This window comes from Mytilus californianus, unplaced genomic scaffold, assembly GCF_021869535.1.
Source record: "Mytilus californianus isolate M0D057914Y unplaced genomic scaffold, xbMytCali1.0.p SCAF_3, whole genome shotgun sequence".
In the NCBI taxonomy this organism is placed as follows: Eukaryota; Metazoa; Mollusca; class Bivalvia; order Mytilida; family Mytilidae; genus Mytilus; species Mytilus californianus.
Window position 1 is genome coordinate 117460274 of NW_026262679.1, and position 18321 is coordinate 117478594.

Below are 18321 nucleotides of genomic sequence, written 5' to 3' on the forward strand. Positions count from 1 at the left end.
ACATTTCCACTTTCTTCACAACTTCTACTCGTTTACCAACATTACCACTTTCTTCACAACTTCTACTCGTTTACCAACATTACCACTTTCTTCACAACTTCTACTCGTTTACCAACATTACCACTTTCTTCACACCTTCTACTCGTTTACAAACATTACCACTTTCTTCACAACTTCAACTCGTTTACAAACGTTACCACTTTCTTCACAACTTCTACTCGTTAACAAACATTACCACTTTCTTCACAACTTCTACTCGTTTACAAACATTACCACTTTCTTCACAACTTCTACTCGTTTACAAACATTACCACTTTCTTCACAACTTCTACTCGTTTACAAACATTACCACTTTCTTCACAACTTATACTCGTTTACAAACATTACCACTTTCTTCACAACTTCTACTCGTTTACAAACATTACCACCACTTTCTTCACAACTTCTACTCGTTTACCAACATTACCACTTTCTTTACAAATTCTACTCGTTTACAAACATTACCACTTTCTTCACAACTTCTACTCGTTTACAAACATTACCACTTTCTTCACAACTTCTACTCGTTTACAAACATTACCACTTTCTTCACAACTTCTACTCGTTTACAAACATTACCACTTTCTTCACAACTTCTACTCGTTTACAAACATTACCACTTTCTTCATAACTTCTACTGATTTACATAAAAAAATTATCAAATATCAGATGTTATATTATGATCATGTACACTTGTCTAATTTTCAGGAGCTCCTAAAATAGCGGTGGCATCTTCATTAGTTCGTAAAATAAAAAGTGAAAATGGCGATTTAGAATGCAGAGTTCGAGGTTTTCCTAGGAGCGTTGTTTGGTTTAAAAATGGACAAAAACTTTCACCTACCGCTAGCAGACGATATGCTATCGAAACTTACAAAGAAGATGACATCACTGTGTCTTCATTAACGATTGTGTCGCTCGAGGCTTCAGATTTTGCAGTATATGTATGTCAGGCAGACAACGAATTCGGTAGTGACGAAATGGAGATACGTTTGGAACAAAGTGGTATTTATTAACCTATACTATTATTTGATAATTGTGCGAATTTATATCATGGCATTTGCCGAAATCAAAATTGGAATTTATGACGTTGAAAGCATTTTATTCAGAGTGTCAAATGGCAAACTGAAAGACGACAGATAGCTAGGAAATTAGAAAAAATGTGTTGTTGTTTTTTAAAATAAAATTTGGTTCATGACTATGGAAATCAAATATGCCAGGTTGGTCAATTAGTTCCGTATTCAGAGGGCTAAAACAGACCTGGTGTTTCATAATAAATGTCGTCTACGACATGCAGACTTTATAACTAGATAAGTATTTATGTAACGAGAGGTTGTATGATTACCAATTAGGCATATATTCACCAAATATCAAAGTACGAGAATGTTAACAACCACTGATTAGGGCCAAACAATGGGGAAAAAAAAAGAAAAAAAAGGGAAAACAAACTATCGACCTAATTAAAGCTGATAACATCAAACGACAAACACAATTATGGTAGAAAAAATCGGAATAAAATTACTTGACTAACAATTTTGTTGTCAAGACTATTACAGGCATTCGACAGTTGTTTCCATGATAATCTTTTGGAGAGATTTTCTTCTGAGCTAGCCAGTGTTATACTGGCTAGCACAGAAGAAATTAGTGAGTGAGTATATACGGATATTGATATTTTAGAACATATCTTCACGTCTTTGATTGCTTGATATCTTAAAGTTACTCTCAAAGTTTTATAAAACTGCAGCGTTATTTTACAATGTGACTATTATTTGGGAATTGTTCCTTTCACAAAGTTGCAAGTGTATAAGACATTAAAGAAATAATTCATGGGGGCTTACATGTATATTGCTTTTACAACAGGTTGGCCCTTTATGTCTAAAATTTTACCACGTTCGATATCATAACTTACATGTTTTGATGACTTTTAAATGCGTGCATTTTTACGTACAATGCTTTTGTTATTACGTCACATTTAGAGTCGATTGTTCTATTATGAATAATTCATTGGGGCTTTAATTTATATTGATTTTATCACGGGTTGGCCCTTAATGCCAACTAGTTTACCACGAGCAACAAAGACGATCGTTCTTGTGAATGGAAGCGCCTTTTCAAAGGCATATCATGATTTGCTGTTCCCGTAATTGAAAACATTATTAATATTGACGTAATGACGAAGAAAAATGGTTAAACATTTACAAATATAGGCGTTTACTAGTTAGGATGATGTTAAAAAATTATAAAAATTTCGCCGTTTCAAAATCTAAAGGATCATGGGTAATTTCATTGTTCATACACCAAAATGAAAACAACGTCACGCCATTGGTTGAATTTCGATTGTTTAGGACGTTGTTAACCAATCACAACGTTCTGGTGTACGCTTTTGAAAATACTACCCAGAATGCATTAGATTCTGAAACGGCGTATTGTACGTGTTTCTGCCGGAAATGAAGGAACTGATCTTTGCTTTTAACATATTCGTATTATCGTTTGTTTATTTTAACCTGATTCCGACTTGGAAGTAAGTTTGAACACCCCAGACAAATCATAACACGGCAGATCAGCTGACATACAGTTCTTATTGTATTTTTACCACTAGTGTGAACTAAAGCGTTTGATGAACCTCATAATTAGAATGAGTGTTTATTCACTTTTCTGTCGCTTAATCAATGTTGACGTATTGTTAGTTTTCATTCTTTTGGATATTTTTGATTCCAATTAAATGCTGTTATTACTACATAGAAGTGTTCCATTGTTTGTAAAACAGCTTTTCTTTGAAGATGATTGTTTTAAAAAAGTTTTTACTGAATTATTTTTTTTGATTGGTGGACAAATTTCTTATTATATTTTTGTTGCCGAAAATTGATAGAATTTTTATTTCACATTTTCATAATTTCTTTCAGTTTGCTAATATTTAGGCAATTTGTTTTATAATTTACAGCTATTGAAATAAGTGGACCAGTTGAAGGAAAAGTAGGAAGGGATATAACTCTGGTTTGTAACGCAACAACTGATTCTATTGGAAAAGATGGTATTGAATGGTTCAAAAACGGACAACGATTGATAAAGTCTTCACGCATCACTACGTCACGTGATATTAATACAGATGATCAAAGAATTTATAGCAAACTGTTTATAAACAAGATGAAACTTGGCGACAAGGGAACATACACCTGTAGAACATCGAATCTCTTGGTTAAATCTCATTCCTTAAGTATAACTCATGTTCCAGGTGAGTGAACAAACATTTACCTGTAGAACATCGAATCTTTTGGTTAAATCTCATTCCTTAAGTATAACTCATGTTCCAGGTGAGTGAACAAACATTTACCTGTAGAACATCGAATCTCTTTGTTTAATCTCATTCCTTAAGTATAACTCATGTTCCAGGTGAGTGAACAAACATTTACCTGTAGAACATCGAATCTCTTGGTTAAATCTCATTCCTTAAGTATAACTCAGGTTCCAGGTGAGTGAACAAACATATAATTGTAGAACATCGAATTTCTTGGTTAAATATCATTCATTTAGTATAACTCTGGTTCCAGGTGAGTGAACAAACATACACCTGTAAAACGTTGAACCTCTTGGTTAAATTTCATTCCTCAAGTTTAACTCAGGTTCCAAGTGAGCGAACAAAGCATAATTGAACATCTTAGTTAAATCTCATCCTTTATGTATGACTCAGGTTCCAGGTGAGTGAACATGTTTTGTACAATTTCAAACTGTGTTTAGTACCAATAATTGCCAGAAGTTAGAACTAGACAAGTTGGCAATCATACCAAATCTTTTTATTTTTATAAAGATCATGCCCCTGACGTATGCGTGTACATGTGTATAGTTCCAGAAAGCTCTTGACGTACACATGTACATGATTATGGTTCCGCAAAGGCCTTGACGTATGCATGTACATGTGTATGGTTCCGCAAACAAGTTAACCACGTACCCTAATGTATAATTTCACAAAAATTGACAAAATTCAACATCATTTTAAAGACAAACTAAATTCTGACAATTTGCATATACACATAATGTATGTAAACAAACTGCGTGATATACAAGTTCTAACTTAAAAACAGAAGGAGGAGTTAGCCGAAAAAAATATGTACCCCCATGCATAATTTCAACCTAAAAATGACGAAGTTTAACATCTGTCATTTGTGAAAAGTCAAAAGAGTATCAAAATCGTAATAACATGTGCATACAAGAAATTAAGGACTTTTCATTAACCGGATTTTCGAAGGAAAAATCGGTTATTGATTTGGGTATGTACAGCGGGCGGGCGGGCGGGCGGGCAATCGGCAGCCAAACAGTGTCCGTTCATTAACATGAAAACGCTTTGGCGATTTTTTTTTCAAATTTAGATATGTTGTTTTCTGTGACTAAATGAAGCTCAAGTTGAATTTTCACGGTTTTAGCTTTTCTCGTTGTTGAGTTGTAGCCTTTTCAGTAGCCAGAAGTGGTACTTATTATGTGATTGAGTTATTTCCCTTAGAAATGGTTAATTATATATAAAGTTTGATTACACTAAGTGTTTTTAAATAATTTTCACCTGTTATCAGATAACAAAGCATGTGGTAAATATCAACCACAGAATTATAATTGGAGTGACAGATTTATTTGAAAATTTTCTGTTTCCTAAGTGTTGATGATTATAAGCTCTGTAGGACAGTATAAATATAGTTAGGAATTTACTGTTCATTATTAGACATTTTGAAGGTAATTACAGATAAGTTTTATAGATTTTTAAAAGACATTGTATTAATGATAAATGACATTTTGGATTTTTTTCTTCTTTTCTTTGGTAAATTGTTTGAAGAATTGTGTGGTAGGTTTGTTTGTTATTCTGTATAAACTAATTTTCTGAATGCTATACATATTTTTTTTATGAAGTGAACTCCTTTAAAAACTAAGCTTATATTGTCTATTAATAAACATATATTTAGATTTCTGATTTTAGGCCCAGTTTTCAAGTTGGTCCAAATCGGGGTCCAAAATTAAAATGTGTTTGATTTCAACATAAATTGAATATATATAGGGTTCTTTGAAATGCTGAATCTAAACCTGTATTTATTTTCATTATTAATTAGATAATACCACATTGAGGTCCAAAAGGTCCTAAATTAAACTTTTGTTTAATTTCATTAACAATTGAATTCTTGGGGTTCTTTGATATGCTTATTCTAACAATGTTTTAGTGGTTAAATCATATCTAGTTTTAGAGAACTATTTTTGTTGTTTACATCACTGAGTCATGGAAATAAGTTTGAGTTATTTCCCTTTGAACATATATGGTATATGGATTTTAGTCTATCAATGATTGTCTCTGTTCAATTGATTTTAGTCATTAGTTCTCAAAGATTTCTTTATAACTTTTATTTTAAGTCGTTTATTATGAAGGTAGATGTCACAGTTGTTTTGTGGTATTTTATTTTAGTTGTGTTTGTTAATGTTTAATTTTTACTTGATCCTGTTTGGGGGTTCAGATTTGCAAATATTTTCAATATTCAATCACAATCCAAATTCAGAGCTGTTTTAAGCTTAAATGTTGTGTCCATACTTGCTCAACTGTTCAGGGTTCGACCTCTGCAGGGAAATCCGGTTTGCTGTCACTCTGACAGACTCTTGTTTAATATCATTTTAATGATTTTCACAGAAAATAGAAAGAAATTAAAAAAGAAAAGAAATTGTCAGTTTTCTCCAATTAATATCAAGTTGTGACCATAGTTGAACTGTCTTTATTACAGATGATTTTGTTAACATAGACAAGGCTATCTCAAGTCCTACAGACATAATTAGAAAAGAAAATAGCGGTCCAATCAAACTTATGTGTAAAGTAGAAGCTTTTCCAAGAATAATGATATTTTGGTATAAATATATAGGAGAAAGCGATGGACGAAAGCAGTATACAGGTATTTAATATAAGAAGTCAAGGGGTATCAGGTAATGTTTTCAGCGGAACCATTTGATGATAATTCAAGAGATACCAATGGATATCTGGTGATTAGTTAAGAGAAGACCAAAGGGCGTCTGGTTTTAAGACAAGAGAATACCAAGGAGTATCTGGTGATAAATAATCAAGAGGAGACCAAGGGGTATCTGTTAATATGTCAAGAGAAAATTGTCTGGTGATAATTCAAGAGATACCAATGGATATCTGGTGATTAGTTAAAAGAGGAAACCAAGGGGTATCTGGTAATAAGTCAAGAGGATACCTAGGGGTATCAGGTGACAAGTCAAGAGGATATCAAAGGGTATCTGGTGATAAGTTAAGAGGATACCAAAGGGTATCTGGTGATAAGTTAAGAGGATACCAAAGGGTATCTGGTGATAAGTTAAGAGGATACCAAAGGGTATCTGGTCATAAGTCAAGAGTGAACCAATGGGTATCTGGTTATCATAAATCAAGTGGAAACCATCAGGTGATAATTTTCAAGAGATACCAATTGGTAACTGGTAATAAGTCAAGAGGAGACAATAGGTATCTGACTATAAAACAGGAGGATATCAAGGGGTATCTGGTTATAAAACAGGAGGGTACCAAGAGGTATCAGGTGATAAGTCCGATTCGATGATACATATGAACAAGGAACCAAGGACGGTTTTGTGGTTACAACATCAGGTATCTGATGATTAAGAGGATACCAAAGGGTATCTAGTGATAAGTCAAGAGGGAAGCCAAGAAGTATCTGGTGATAAGTCCAGACGATACCAAGGGGTATCTGGTGGAAAGTCAAGATATCTGGTGATTAGTCAAGAGGAGACCAGGGGGTATCTGGTCATATGTCACGAGGGAACCAAGGAGTATCTGGTTATATATCAAGTGGAAACCATCAGGTGATAATTTTCAAGAGATACCAATTGGTAACTGGTAATAAGTCAAGAGGAGACAATAGGTATCTGACTATAAAACAGGAGGATATCAAGGGGTATCTGGTTATAAAACAGGAGGGTACCAAGAGGTATCAGGTGATAAGTCCGATTCGATGATACATATGAACAAGGAACCAAGGACGGTTTTGTGGTTACAACATCAGGTATCTGATGATTAAGAGGATACCAAAGGGTATCTAGTGATAAGTCAAGAGGGAAGCCAAGAAGTATCTGGTGATAAGTCCAGACGATACCAAGGGGTATCTGGTGGAAAGTCAAGATATCTGGTGATTAGTCAAGAGGAGACCAGGGGGTATCTGGTCATATGTCACGAGGGAACCAAGGAGTATCTGGTTATATATCAAGTGGAAACCATCTGGTGATAATTCAAGATATACCAATGGGTATCTGGTGATAATTCAAATGGAAACCAAGGGGTATCTGGTTATAAAACAGGAGGATATCAAGGGGTATCTTGTAATAAGTCGGATTCGATGATAAATATGAACAATGAACCAAGGGCGGATTTGTGGTTACGACAAATGGCAATGTATTTTCGAAATGTTTATCAATCTAAACTTTTCAAGGGATGATTGTAACTTACCATCTAAAACCCTTGGTTCAATTGCTTCTTTGTAAGCAGGCTTAACATTCATCGGAATCCAATGGAAATTAATTTTGAAATAAATTAAAAGATGGATAATCAAAGTATAAATGAACCACATGTTATCTACTGTGATCAGACGAGTGAAATGAAATAGTAAGATTTAGTCGTTGATTTACGTCTCACCATTACTACATGGATGTTTCCATAAATACGGGAATACGAAATAGTTTTAGTTCTCTTTTATTATTATTACTTTAATCGTACTTTCCATTCCAGAAATAGCCTCTGGTGATGAAATGTTGACATTAAACAGCCATAGATCCGTGGCAGGAACCTACCAATGTAGAGCAACCAATGGAAAACAATCAGAGGAAACACTGGACATTGATGTAGACATTCAGTGTAGGAATGCATGTTAAAATAAAACTTGACAGCTTTTTCAATTTTTCATTAACCCCAATCTTCTCTTGTATTCTAGTCCTGATTAAGCATGAAATAATTGCTATTTGACGTTACGCAAACCAAAATCAATCAATATTAATATGCAACATTTTGATAAATGGAATCGTACATAGTAAATGAGGAATGTCATTTTTCATTGAATTTTTTATTAAACTAATCATGATTTTAATGGAAAGTTTATATTTATGACATGAAGCCCTTTGATTTTTTCGTTTATGCTAACAGTAATCATTAACATTTATGATTTATGCTTACAATTTTAATTTGCTTCATTTTTATTTTGTATTCGTTATGATTTTTTAAAGTTTGAATACCTTTTATCCATCATATATATAACATGTGTACGTTATAGAATAACAGTTTTGTCGATTATGCGTTTTCCAGATCCTGTAAAAGTTTCAGTAACCTCCCATAGAATCAAGAAAGAAATCGGGACGCCATTAATAGCAGAATGCAATATAACAGGAAATCCGATCATTTTGAATTTTTGGGTCTCACCAAAAGGTCCTAATTCTACGTTTGACCATACATTAGATATTGCATATCATGAAAACTATATGACTGTGGCAATGAAAATAATGAAATTAAGAATAGAAGATTTCGGACAATACACCTGTGTTGGTGGAAATCACCTCGGCAAGGATTCAGTCAGTGTTACCATTTTACCACTTTGTAAGCCATTTATTATTTTAGATTTTTTATGGTAATTCAGTTTTTGCCATAACATTTTCAATTTCAAAGTTCTATGCAGAGAACAATGTACAGAGTTTGAGTTTATTGAAAAACTAGAAGATCTTTATTACAACAGGTATAAATGTAAAAATAAGGAGATGTAGTATGATTGCCAATGAAACAACTATGCACCAATGTTCAAATGAAGTGGATGTTAGCAGTTATAGGCAACCATTTTTTTCCCCCAGAACTTTCTAAAATATATCATAGACATATCATAGTCTATTGCATATACTAATGTTAGCTAATTGTGTTAATCGACTTTCACTGGACTTGTTATCCAAAAACAACTGGTGATTCTAAAAGAACAAGATTTTTCTCTCCTGAATATCTCCTTACGATTTGTGACCCACTAATTGCATGAAAATTAATTGTCATTAACTAATGAAAAGGCTTGTCTGATATAAATAGTATATGCTAAGTTTCTCCTTTTATTGGCTATTACGAAGAAACATTAATTTGTATAACGAATGGTGATTTATTTAAATAATTTTGTAGGCAACTAAAATACATATTATTGTTTTATAAATGAACATTTTAGATTTTGCTCATCGTTGAAGGTCGTACAGTGACCTTTAGTTGTTTATACCCTTCCCCTTATCTCGTTTGCAATAATACCACATCTTCACTTGTCTTGGTTTTGATATTTTTATTCTCTTAAAGTTGTCACAACAACCAAAGCTGCTACCACGACTTCCACAACAACCATGGTAACAACAGAAAAGATGACAAAGAAGCCAACAACAACAATAAAAACATTGATATCTACCAAAAAGCCTATAACACCGGTGCCAATTATAATCACAACAAAGCCGACAGAGAAAACAACAAAGAAACGAAAACCCAAACGACCATACATACCAACTGCCGAACCTGAGTATAAAGAATCAGGTAAAATATATGTCAATCGCTGAACACAATATGTTGACTCTAAACTTTACACCATTATTATGGTGACCTGACCTTATGACCATACGGTGACCACTAATCTTAAGACCATATTATGACCAACTCTTAAGACCATTTGTGACCAAGAATAAAGACCATATGATGACGTAACAATAAGACCATATGACGACATAATCTTAAGACCACATGATGATCTAACCTTAAAACCATATAATGGTGAACTTAATACCTTAAGGTCATATTGTGATTTCATTTTTAAAACATATGGTGACTTAACCTTAAGACAACATGGCGACTTAACCTTAAGACTAACCTTAAGACCATTTGGTGACGTAACCTTAAGACCATATAGTGACTTGACCTTAAGACCATATGGTGACAATAACCTTGATACCATATGGCGACCTTACCTAGACCATATTATTGTGTCGTAACCTTAAGATCATATGGTGACGTAACCTTAAGATCATATGGTGACGTAACCTTAAGACCATATAGTGACCTACCTTAAGACCATATGGTGACCTAACCTTAAGACCATATAGTGACTTGACCTTAAGACCATATGGTGACTATAACCTTGATACCATATGGCGACCTTACATAGACCATATTATTGTGACGTAACCTTAAGACCATATGGTGACGTAACCTTAAGACCATATGGTGACTTAACCTTTAAAACATATGCTGACTTAACATTAAGACTAACCTTAAGACCATAGGTTTACCACTCACATTAAGACAATGTGAGAACCTAACATTAAGACCATATGGTCACTTAACCTTAAGACCATATGGTGACGAACCGTAAGATCATAGGGTGACTTAACCTTATGACCATATGGTGACCGAACCTTAAGACCATATGGTGACCTAACCTCAAAACCATATGGTGACTGAACCTTTAGACCATAAGGTGACCATTAATATTAGGACTATACGGCGACCTCACATAAAGACCATATGGTGACATAACCGTAAGATCATAGGGTGACCAATTACCTTAACACCATATGTCGACCGCTAACTTTAAGACAATGTGGTCACCACTAACCTTAAGACAATATGGTCACCACTAACCTTAAGACCATCTTTAACGTTATATTACAGTTTGGGGTAGTTTTTCAGGTTTCCAAACATAAAGTTTTGTTACTGATTTTCCTTCTCAAAAACGAAACAAGAGTGCGTTCATCTATAATTACGACTAAAGTAATTACTTCTGTGGTTAAAATAATTAGTTTTACTAAACTGAAATGTTTTATTGATTTCCAAGTGAATCATGTTTCACATCAGTTTGTAACGAAACATGTACAATGTATACAAAAAAAGAAGGTACAATAAGACACGTTTTACAATTGATACATACACTTATGTGCTGACTATCAATTTAACACCATAGTGTGTTGCCCTCTGATTGATAGGATTGATTTTGGTATAGACACTTATGTACTGTAGACGATTGTATGTTGTCCTCTGAATGACAGGATTGATTTTGGTATACACACTTATGTAGACCTTATGTACTGTTGACGATTGTATGTTGTCCTCTGAATGACAGGATTGATTTTGGTATAAACACTAATATACCGTTGGGGATTGTATGTTGTCCACTGAATGACAGGATTGATTTTGGTATAGACACTTATGTACCGTTGACGATTGTATGTTGTCCTCTGAATGACAGGATTGATTTTGGTATAGACACTAATGTACTGTTGACGATTGTATGTTGTCATCTGAATGACAGGATTGATTTTGGTATAGACACTAATGTAACGTTGACGATTGTATGTTGTCCTCTGAATGACAGGATTGGTTTTGGTATAGACACTAATGTACCGTTGACGATTGTATGTTGTCCACTGAATGACAGGATTGATTTTGGTATAGACACTAATGTACCGTTGACGATTGTATGTTGTCCTCTGAATGACAGGATTGATTTTGGTATAAACACTAATGTACCGTTGGGGATTGCATGTTGTCCACTGAATGACAGGATTGATTTTGGTATAGACACTTATGTACCATTGACGATTGCATGTTGTCCTCTGAATGACAGGATTGATTTTGTATGGACACTAATGTACTGTTGACGATTGTATGTTGTCATCTGAATGACAGGATTGATTTTGGTATAGACATTTATGTACCGTTGACGATTGTATGTTGTCCTCTGAATGACAGGATTGATTTTGGTATAGACACTAATGTACCGTTGACGATTGTATGTTGTCCTCTGAATGACAGGATTGATTTTGATATAGACACTAATGTACCGTTGACCATTGTATGTTGTCCTCTGAATGACAGGATTGATTTTGGTATAGACACTAATGTACCGTTGACAATTGTATGTTGTCCTCTGAATGACAGGATTGATTTTGAAATAGACACTAATGTACCGTTGACGATTGTATGTTGTCCTCTGAATGACAGCATTGATTTTGTATAGACACTAATGTACTGTTGACGATTGTATGTTGTCCACTGAATGACAGGATTGATTTTGTTTTAGACACTAATGTACTGTTGATGATTGTATGTTGTCCTCTGAATGACAGGATTTATTTTGGTATAGACACTTATGTACCGTTGACGATTGTATGTTGTCCTCTGAATGACAGGATTGATTTTGGTATAGACACTAATGAACCGTTGACGATTGTATGTTGTCCTCTGAATGACAGGATTGATTTTGGTATAGACACTAATGTACTGTTGACGATTGTATGTTGTCCTCTGAATGAGAGGATTGATTTTGGTATAGACACTTATGTACTGTTGACGATTGTATGTTGTCCTCTGAATGACAGGATTGATTTTGGTATAGATACTTATGTACTGTTGACGATTGTATGTTGTACTCTGAATGACAGGATTGATTTTGGTATAGACACTAATGTTCCGTTGACGATTGTATGTTGTCATCTGAATGACAGGATTGATTTTGGTATAGACACTAATGTACCGTTGACGATTGTATGTTGCCCCCTTAATGACAGGATTGATTTTGGTATAGACACTAATGTACCGTTGACCATTGTATGTTGTCATCTGAATGACAGGATTGATTTTGGTATAGACACTAAATGTACTGTTGACGATTGTATGTTGTCCACTGAATGAAAGGATTGATTTTGGTATAGACACTTATGTACCGTTGGTGATTGTATGTTGTCCTCTGAATGACAAGATTGATTTTGGTATAGACACTAATGTATTGTTGACGATTGTATGTTGTCCTCTGAATGACAGGATTGATTTTGGTATAGACACTTATGTACCGTTGACGATTGTATGTTGTCATCTGAATGACAAGATTGATATTTGGTACAGACATTAATGTACCGTTGGTGATTGTATGCTGTCCTCTGAATGACTCGTCCTGAATATGCATGAAATATTTGCCACTGGACGTTAAGCAACCAACAATCAATCAATCTGAATGACAAGATTGATATTTGGTACAGACATTAATGTACCGTTGGTGATTGTATGCTCTCCTCTGAATAACAAGATTGATATTTGGTACGGAGACTAATGTTCCATTGGTGATTGTATGTTGTCCTCTGAATGACAAGATTGATATTTGGTACAGACACTTTTGTACTGTTGACGATTGTATGGTGTCCTCTGAATGACAAGATTGACATTTGGTACAGACACTAATGTACCGTTGGTGATTGTATGGTGTCCTCTGAATGACAAGATTGACATTTGGTACAGACACTAATGTACCGTTGGTGATTGTATGCTGTCCTCTGAATGACAAGATTGACATTTGGTACAGACACTAATGTACCGTTGGTGATTGTATGTTTTCCTCTGAATGACATGATTGACATTTGTTACAGACAATTATGTACCGTTTGTGATTGTATGTTGTCCTCTGAATGACAAACTTGACATTTGATACAGGCGCTAATGTACCATTGGTGATTGTATGTTGTCCTCTGAATGACAAACCTGGCATTTGATACAGGTATTAATGTACCTTTGGTAATTGTATGTTGTCCTCTGAATGACAAACTTGGCATTTGATACAGGTATTAATGTACCGTTGGTAATTGTATGTTGTCCTCTGAATGACAAACTCGACATTTGATTCTGACACTTTTATACTGTTGAAGAGTAAATTTTGCCATATAAATGACAAGCTTGACAGTTAGAACTGACACGTGTGTACTGTTGGCGACTTTAAGTCGTCCTCTTAAAGACAAGCTTGAAATGTATAACATACACTACCGTACTGTTGAAGACCATGTGTTCCTCTAGATAACCTTTATAGTTGTATTATGTTTAAGAGTTGCTTTCCAAATGGCGTTTATCCCAATACTATTATATGTTTTTCATTTCAACACTAGAAGTATGTTATTGAAGTTTATATGTTTTTTTTTCCTTTCTAGACAAAGAACAAGTAAAACAAGATAACCAAAACAAAAGTTCTGTTATGGCCACCAACTATATTTTACTGACTGTGACAGTTGTCTTCGCATTCCAAAAATTGTATTCATAGCAGAATCATGTTAATATGTATGATTGAAGAGGCAGCTTGATGGTGTAAATGCAGAAAAAAATAATAGCTAAAGTGTTGGATTTAATATTTTCGTTTGATAATTATCTATCCTATTAATTTGTATACAAAATGTCATTCAAATTTTTTGAGCAACATTAGAGAATCTGAAACGAAATATATACAATGAAAAATAAATGGTAAATTATTATTGCTCATTATTTATATTATTGATAAATAACACAATACTTAGTATCAGACAAAAAGATAAGACAAATAATTGTTAGAATTGTCAACTTAAGTAAGTGACAAATATATTTTGTTGTCATTTTACTTACATTCTAATTGCCTTAACAAACTAACATAATTATGCATACTTCGTCAAATTTTTACTTAACTTTTTTTAATTATATACTTATAAAGTGTTTATTTAGTTACATGTATCTGTACTTTGGTTCATTGTTTAAAGATGTTTTCATTTCATGTCTGTTTTTCTTTTAAGAAAAGTATGTATACCATCATTTGTTAAGCTTTTGTTGAATCAGACATTTTACTGCGTATTTGTTGCTTCTAAACTGGTTTCATTTTCTGGTAGGTTTGATATATCTTCTTTTTGTTCTTCGAAACTGGTTCCGAACTAGTTCGAAACCGAAACCGGTTTAAACACGTCCTCGTGTGGTTTGAACAATTTTACCAAACGTCATCAAAACTTTTTTAAAATATTTTTATAAACTGCTTAGAAAGGATTTTAAACCTAACCATAAACCACTTAAGCCGAACCTGTAAACTGAAATTAGCTAGTGTGACAGCAATTAATACGCCCTCAGGTTCATAAGTTTTAGTAATATATTTTTTATCCTCAGACTTGACCTTTACATTTTGTGATGAATGGGAGTAAGTCAGCATTCCGCACACGTGTAAATGAATGTATTTATTATAATTTATGGATTATAATTCAAACTGCACAAAGACATAAATGGCTATATAAATTGTGTAAATATCATCAGTCAATTATCATTGTATCTTATTATTTTCACTTTAATTTTGCATGTTTATGCTTATTTATGAGATGAAATATATTTGATCTCAGAAGAGAGTAAGAAATTGATTAATTTGGACGGCCGAAAATAATTTTAACCCAAACACATTCTTTATGTTCATGTCCCAAACCAAACTCCTGTAGTCTAGTAGATGTTGGTTGCCGTTGTTTCTTGACTGTTTTTCGTTTAATGTTATTAGCTTAATTTAGGCCGTTGGTTTTTACTTTTGAATTGCTTCATATGTATAGTTTTGTGTTTTGCTCATTGTTTATGGCAAGACGGTGACCTGTTAATATGTACATCAATCTTTTTTCTCTTTGGTAGTTATTTTGACGATTTGTTGTTCGTAGTTTCTTTTACGTCTAGTTTTGTTCGGAATAGTCGCGTGTTGATGGTTTTTGTGGACTTGTTATCCTTTTCATGTCAGATATTTTTGATGATTCTTGTTATTCTTTTCATGTATCATTAAGGTGGACCAGAAAGTGGTGACATAAACCATCTGATGTCAACTTTAACTGAGAGAGTTAGAATATTAGTTTATAGCAAGTCATACATCTTCGAACATCAATTTAATATATTATAAATATGGATAAAAATAAAACAAATAGGGTAAGCGTTAATCAGAAGCTACATAACCAGGAAAAATTATCTTAATATATAACCATTGTAATCAATACGTCATATCTGTTGAATTAGGTGAAATAATAAAGTATGCACCTTTACTGTCAATACAATTTATATTTATCATTGCTTACAACTTGTTAATATATTTCCATCGATGTTGATATACATAAGTATGTCTGTGACATTCTTTGATAATGATAATCTTGTTATCTTATATGTGTGTTTGTATAACGTGTGTATATTTCGTTTTACGTGCCATATTAAAAATATTAACTATTTTCATTTGTTAATTTTTGCACATTATTTTTATGTTGGTAATGGCTGTCAAGAAATTAAGGGTTGGTATAACTCTGTGCAAGCAATTAAAATAAAAAAACTTTTTATATGAATTTATAGTGCCCCCCCTAGTCTGCACAGACAGTACACATGCAATTGTGACAGAGGTGGTCATTAAACAAAGATGAAGAATATTCAATAACACTTCCTCTGTGCATTCTTTAAATCATTGAAAAATTGTTGCTTTCTTTATGTCCATTAGCAAATATTTCATGCATAATGACGCATTTTGCGTAAAGAAAACTGTTTGTATGTGCAAAATTGAAACCGAAAGGAGTTTTAGATAGAATGAATGCACAACTACATTTATTATGATGTCATGGTTTGTAAACTTACTGTTTTATACGCCCGTTTACGGGACATATTATGGTATACCGTTGTCCGTGCGTCTGTCCGTCCGTCCGTCGTCAACATGTCGGACAATAACTCAAAAATGCTTTCAGCAGTTTTCATGAAACTTTGGTGAATTGTTTATATCTACTGACGTAAGCTCCCTTTCGATTTTTATAGATTTTAGATTTTTCATTTCCGAGTTATGGGGTTTTATCCATTAAAAAAGGGGTATTTTCCAGTTTTCGGACAATAACTCAAAAATGCTTTGAGCTGTTTTCATGAAACTTTGGTGAATTGTTTATATCTATTGATTTAATTCGATTTTTATAAATTGTTAGATTTTACGTTTTCGTGTTATGGGATTTTATTCATAAAAGGGGGGGGGGGGGGATTTTCCAGTTTTTAGACAATAAAGCAAAAGTGCTTTGAGCAGTTTTCATGAAACTTTGGTGACTGGTTTATGTCTATTAAAATAACCTCCCTTTAGTTTTTTTTTATAAATTTCTGATATGACATTGAGGAGTTATGGAACTTTATTCGTTGAAAAACGAACTTTATTCGTTGAAAAAGCCACCGGCGTATCATGCGCTCATGGCGCAACTCTTTATTTGTTTTGGTTTTACTTCATCTCTCAATTATACACAAATGGATATCTTTAGTTGAAAGTTCCATTTCAGTAATATATTAAATTCCAAAATGACGTCATGGCACAATGTCCTTTGGACTGCTACTATAAAATGAAGGCATGTTTGAAAGAGGCAGAAATTGTGACTTGAAACAGGCCAGATAGTTGCTGCAAAGGTTCTTTAATGTGCAGAGACGTTTGGCAATCACCGTACTAAGGAATTGGGTTTAATGCCATTAATGGTTCCACCAGATGCGCATTTCGACAATTAATGCCTCATTAATGATGCCCGAGGCAAAACTATTTGAAAATCCAAAACTAATTCAGATATTGAAGAGCTGATACAACCAAAAAGGACAAACAGTATAGCCAAATCCTGACAAGGAACCAGATTTTGCACGAGGGAGATATAACTTCCAAAATTTTAAAACAGCAAATTATGATAACACAATATCCGTATTTTCATACCAGTACCGGAATACTGGCTACTGGGATGGTGATACCCTATGGGGCGAACAGTCCACCAGCAGAGGTATCGGCCATGTGGTAATAATAACGTTAACGGTTTCAATTTTACTGCATCAGCCATGATGCGCATTTCAACAATTAATGTCTCTTCAGTGATGCCCGAGGCCAAATGTTTGAAAATTCAAAACGAATACAGATATTGAAGAGGTGATAAAACTAACAAGGACAACAGGTATAGCCAAAACCGGGCAAAGAAACAGAGCTTTGCACGTAGTTTAACTTCATAATTTGAACGAGACCGTGGGATGTTTTATACATCCCGCAAAGCCAAACGGACACCCTTCTTTAGCAAGAATTTTACTGCCGAACGGGAGAAAGTTCCTGGACGACCTTATTCTATACCCCAGTCAACCATTGTGGATATGTATTTTTAGATGAAATAAATAGTTTTATTTACATGAATGATTATAAAATCCTTATACTTTGTACATAAATGAAAAAGTAAGAAATGAAGATGAACATATTTCTCAAAACAACGCAAAAGGAATCAACTGCTACTGCAATGAGTTCCAAAATCAGCAAACAGCTAATATATAATTTCTTGGTACAGACAGTTTAAAAAAATGAAAGGTATATCGATAAAAAATCTCATGCTATTTCTATTCTTCTCCTTCGCATATCTTTCAACTATATTGTTAGAGCGTTCTTGGTGAAGGTAAATCAAGAAAAAGAGCTTTGAACGATTAACATTTCTAAAATG

General features: G+C 33.7%; 2 protein-coding genes across 6 annotated transcripts in view; one reads left to right on the plus strand and one right to left on the minus strand.

The window, feature by feature from the left end:
• Positions 1-16077, plus strand: part of LOC127735920 (hemicentin-1-like) — a 48821-nt gene extending 32744 nt beyond the window's left edge. The window contains exons 7-13 of one of the 2 annotated variants that reach the window (XM_052246361.1): positions 748-1041; positions 2975-3265; positions 5781-5945; positions 7790-7915; positions 8360-8647; positions 9371-9598; positions 14029-16077. In XM_052246361.1, the coding sequence (XP_052102321.1) occupies positions 748-1041; positions 2975-3265; positions 5781-5945; positions 7790-7915; positions 8360-8647; positions 9371-9598; positions 14029-14138 (1502 nt within the window). In that variant the 3' untranslated portion in view covers positions 14139-16077. The remainder of the gene's footprint in view (positions 1-747; positions 1042-2974; positions 3266-5780; positions 5946-7789; positions 7916-8359; positions 8648-9370; positions 9599-14028) is intronic. The other variant, XM_052246362.1, reaches the window with a different exon arrangement.
• LOC127735930 (uncharacterized) overlaps positions 1-18321 on the minus strand; it is a 502702-nt gene that overhangs the window by 445381 nt on the left and 39000 nt on the right. The gene's annotated exons all lie outside the window — the stretch shown is intronic.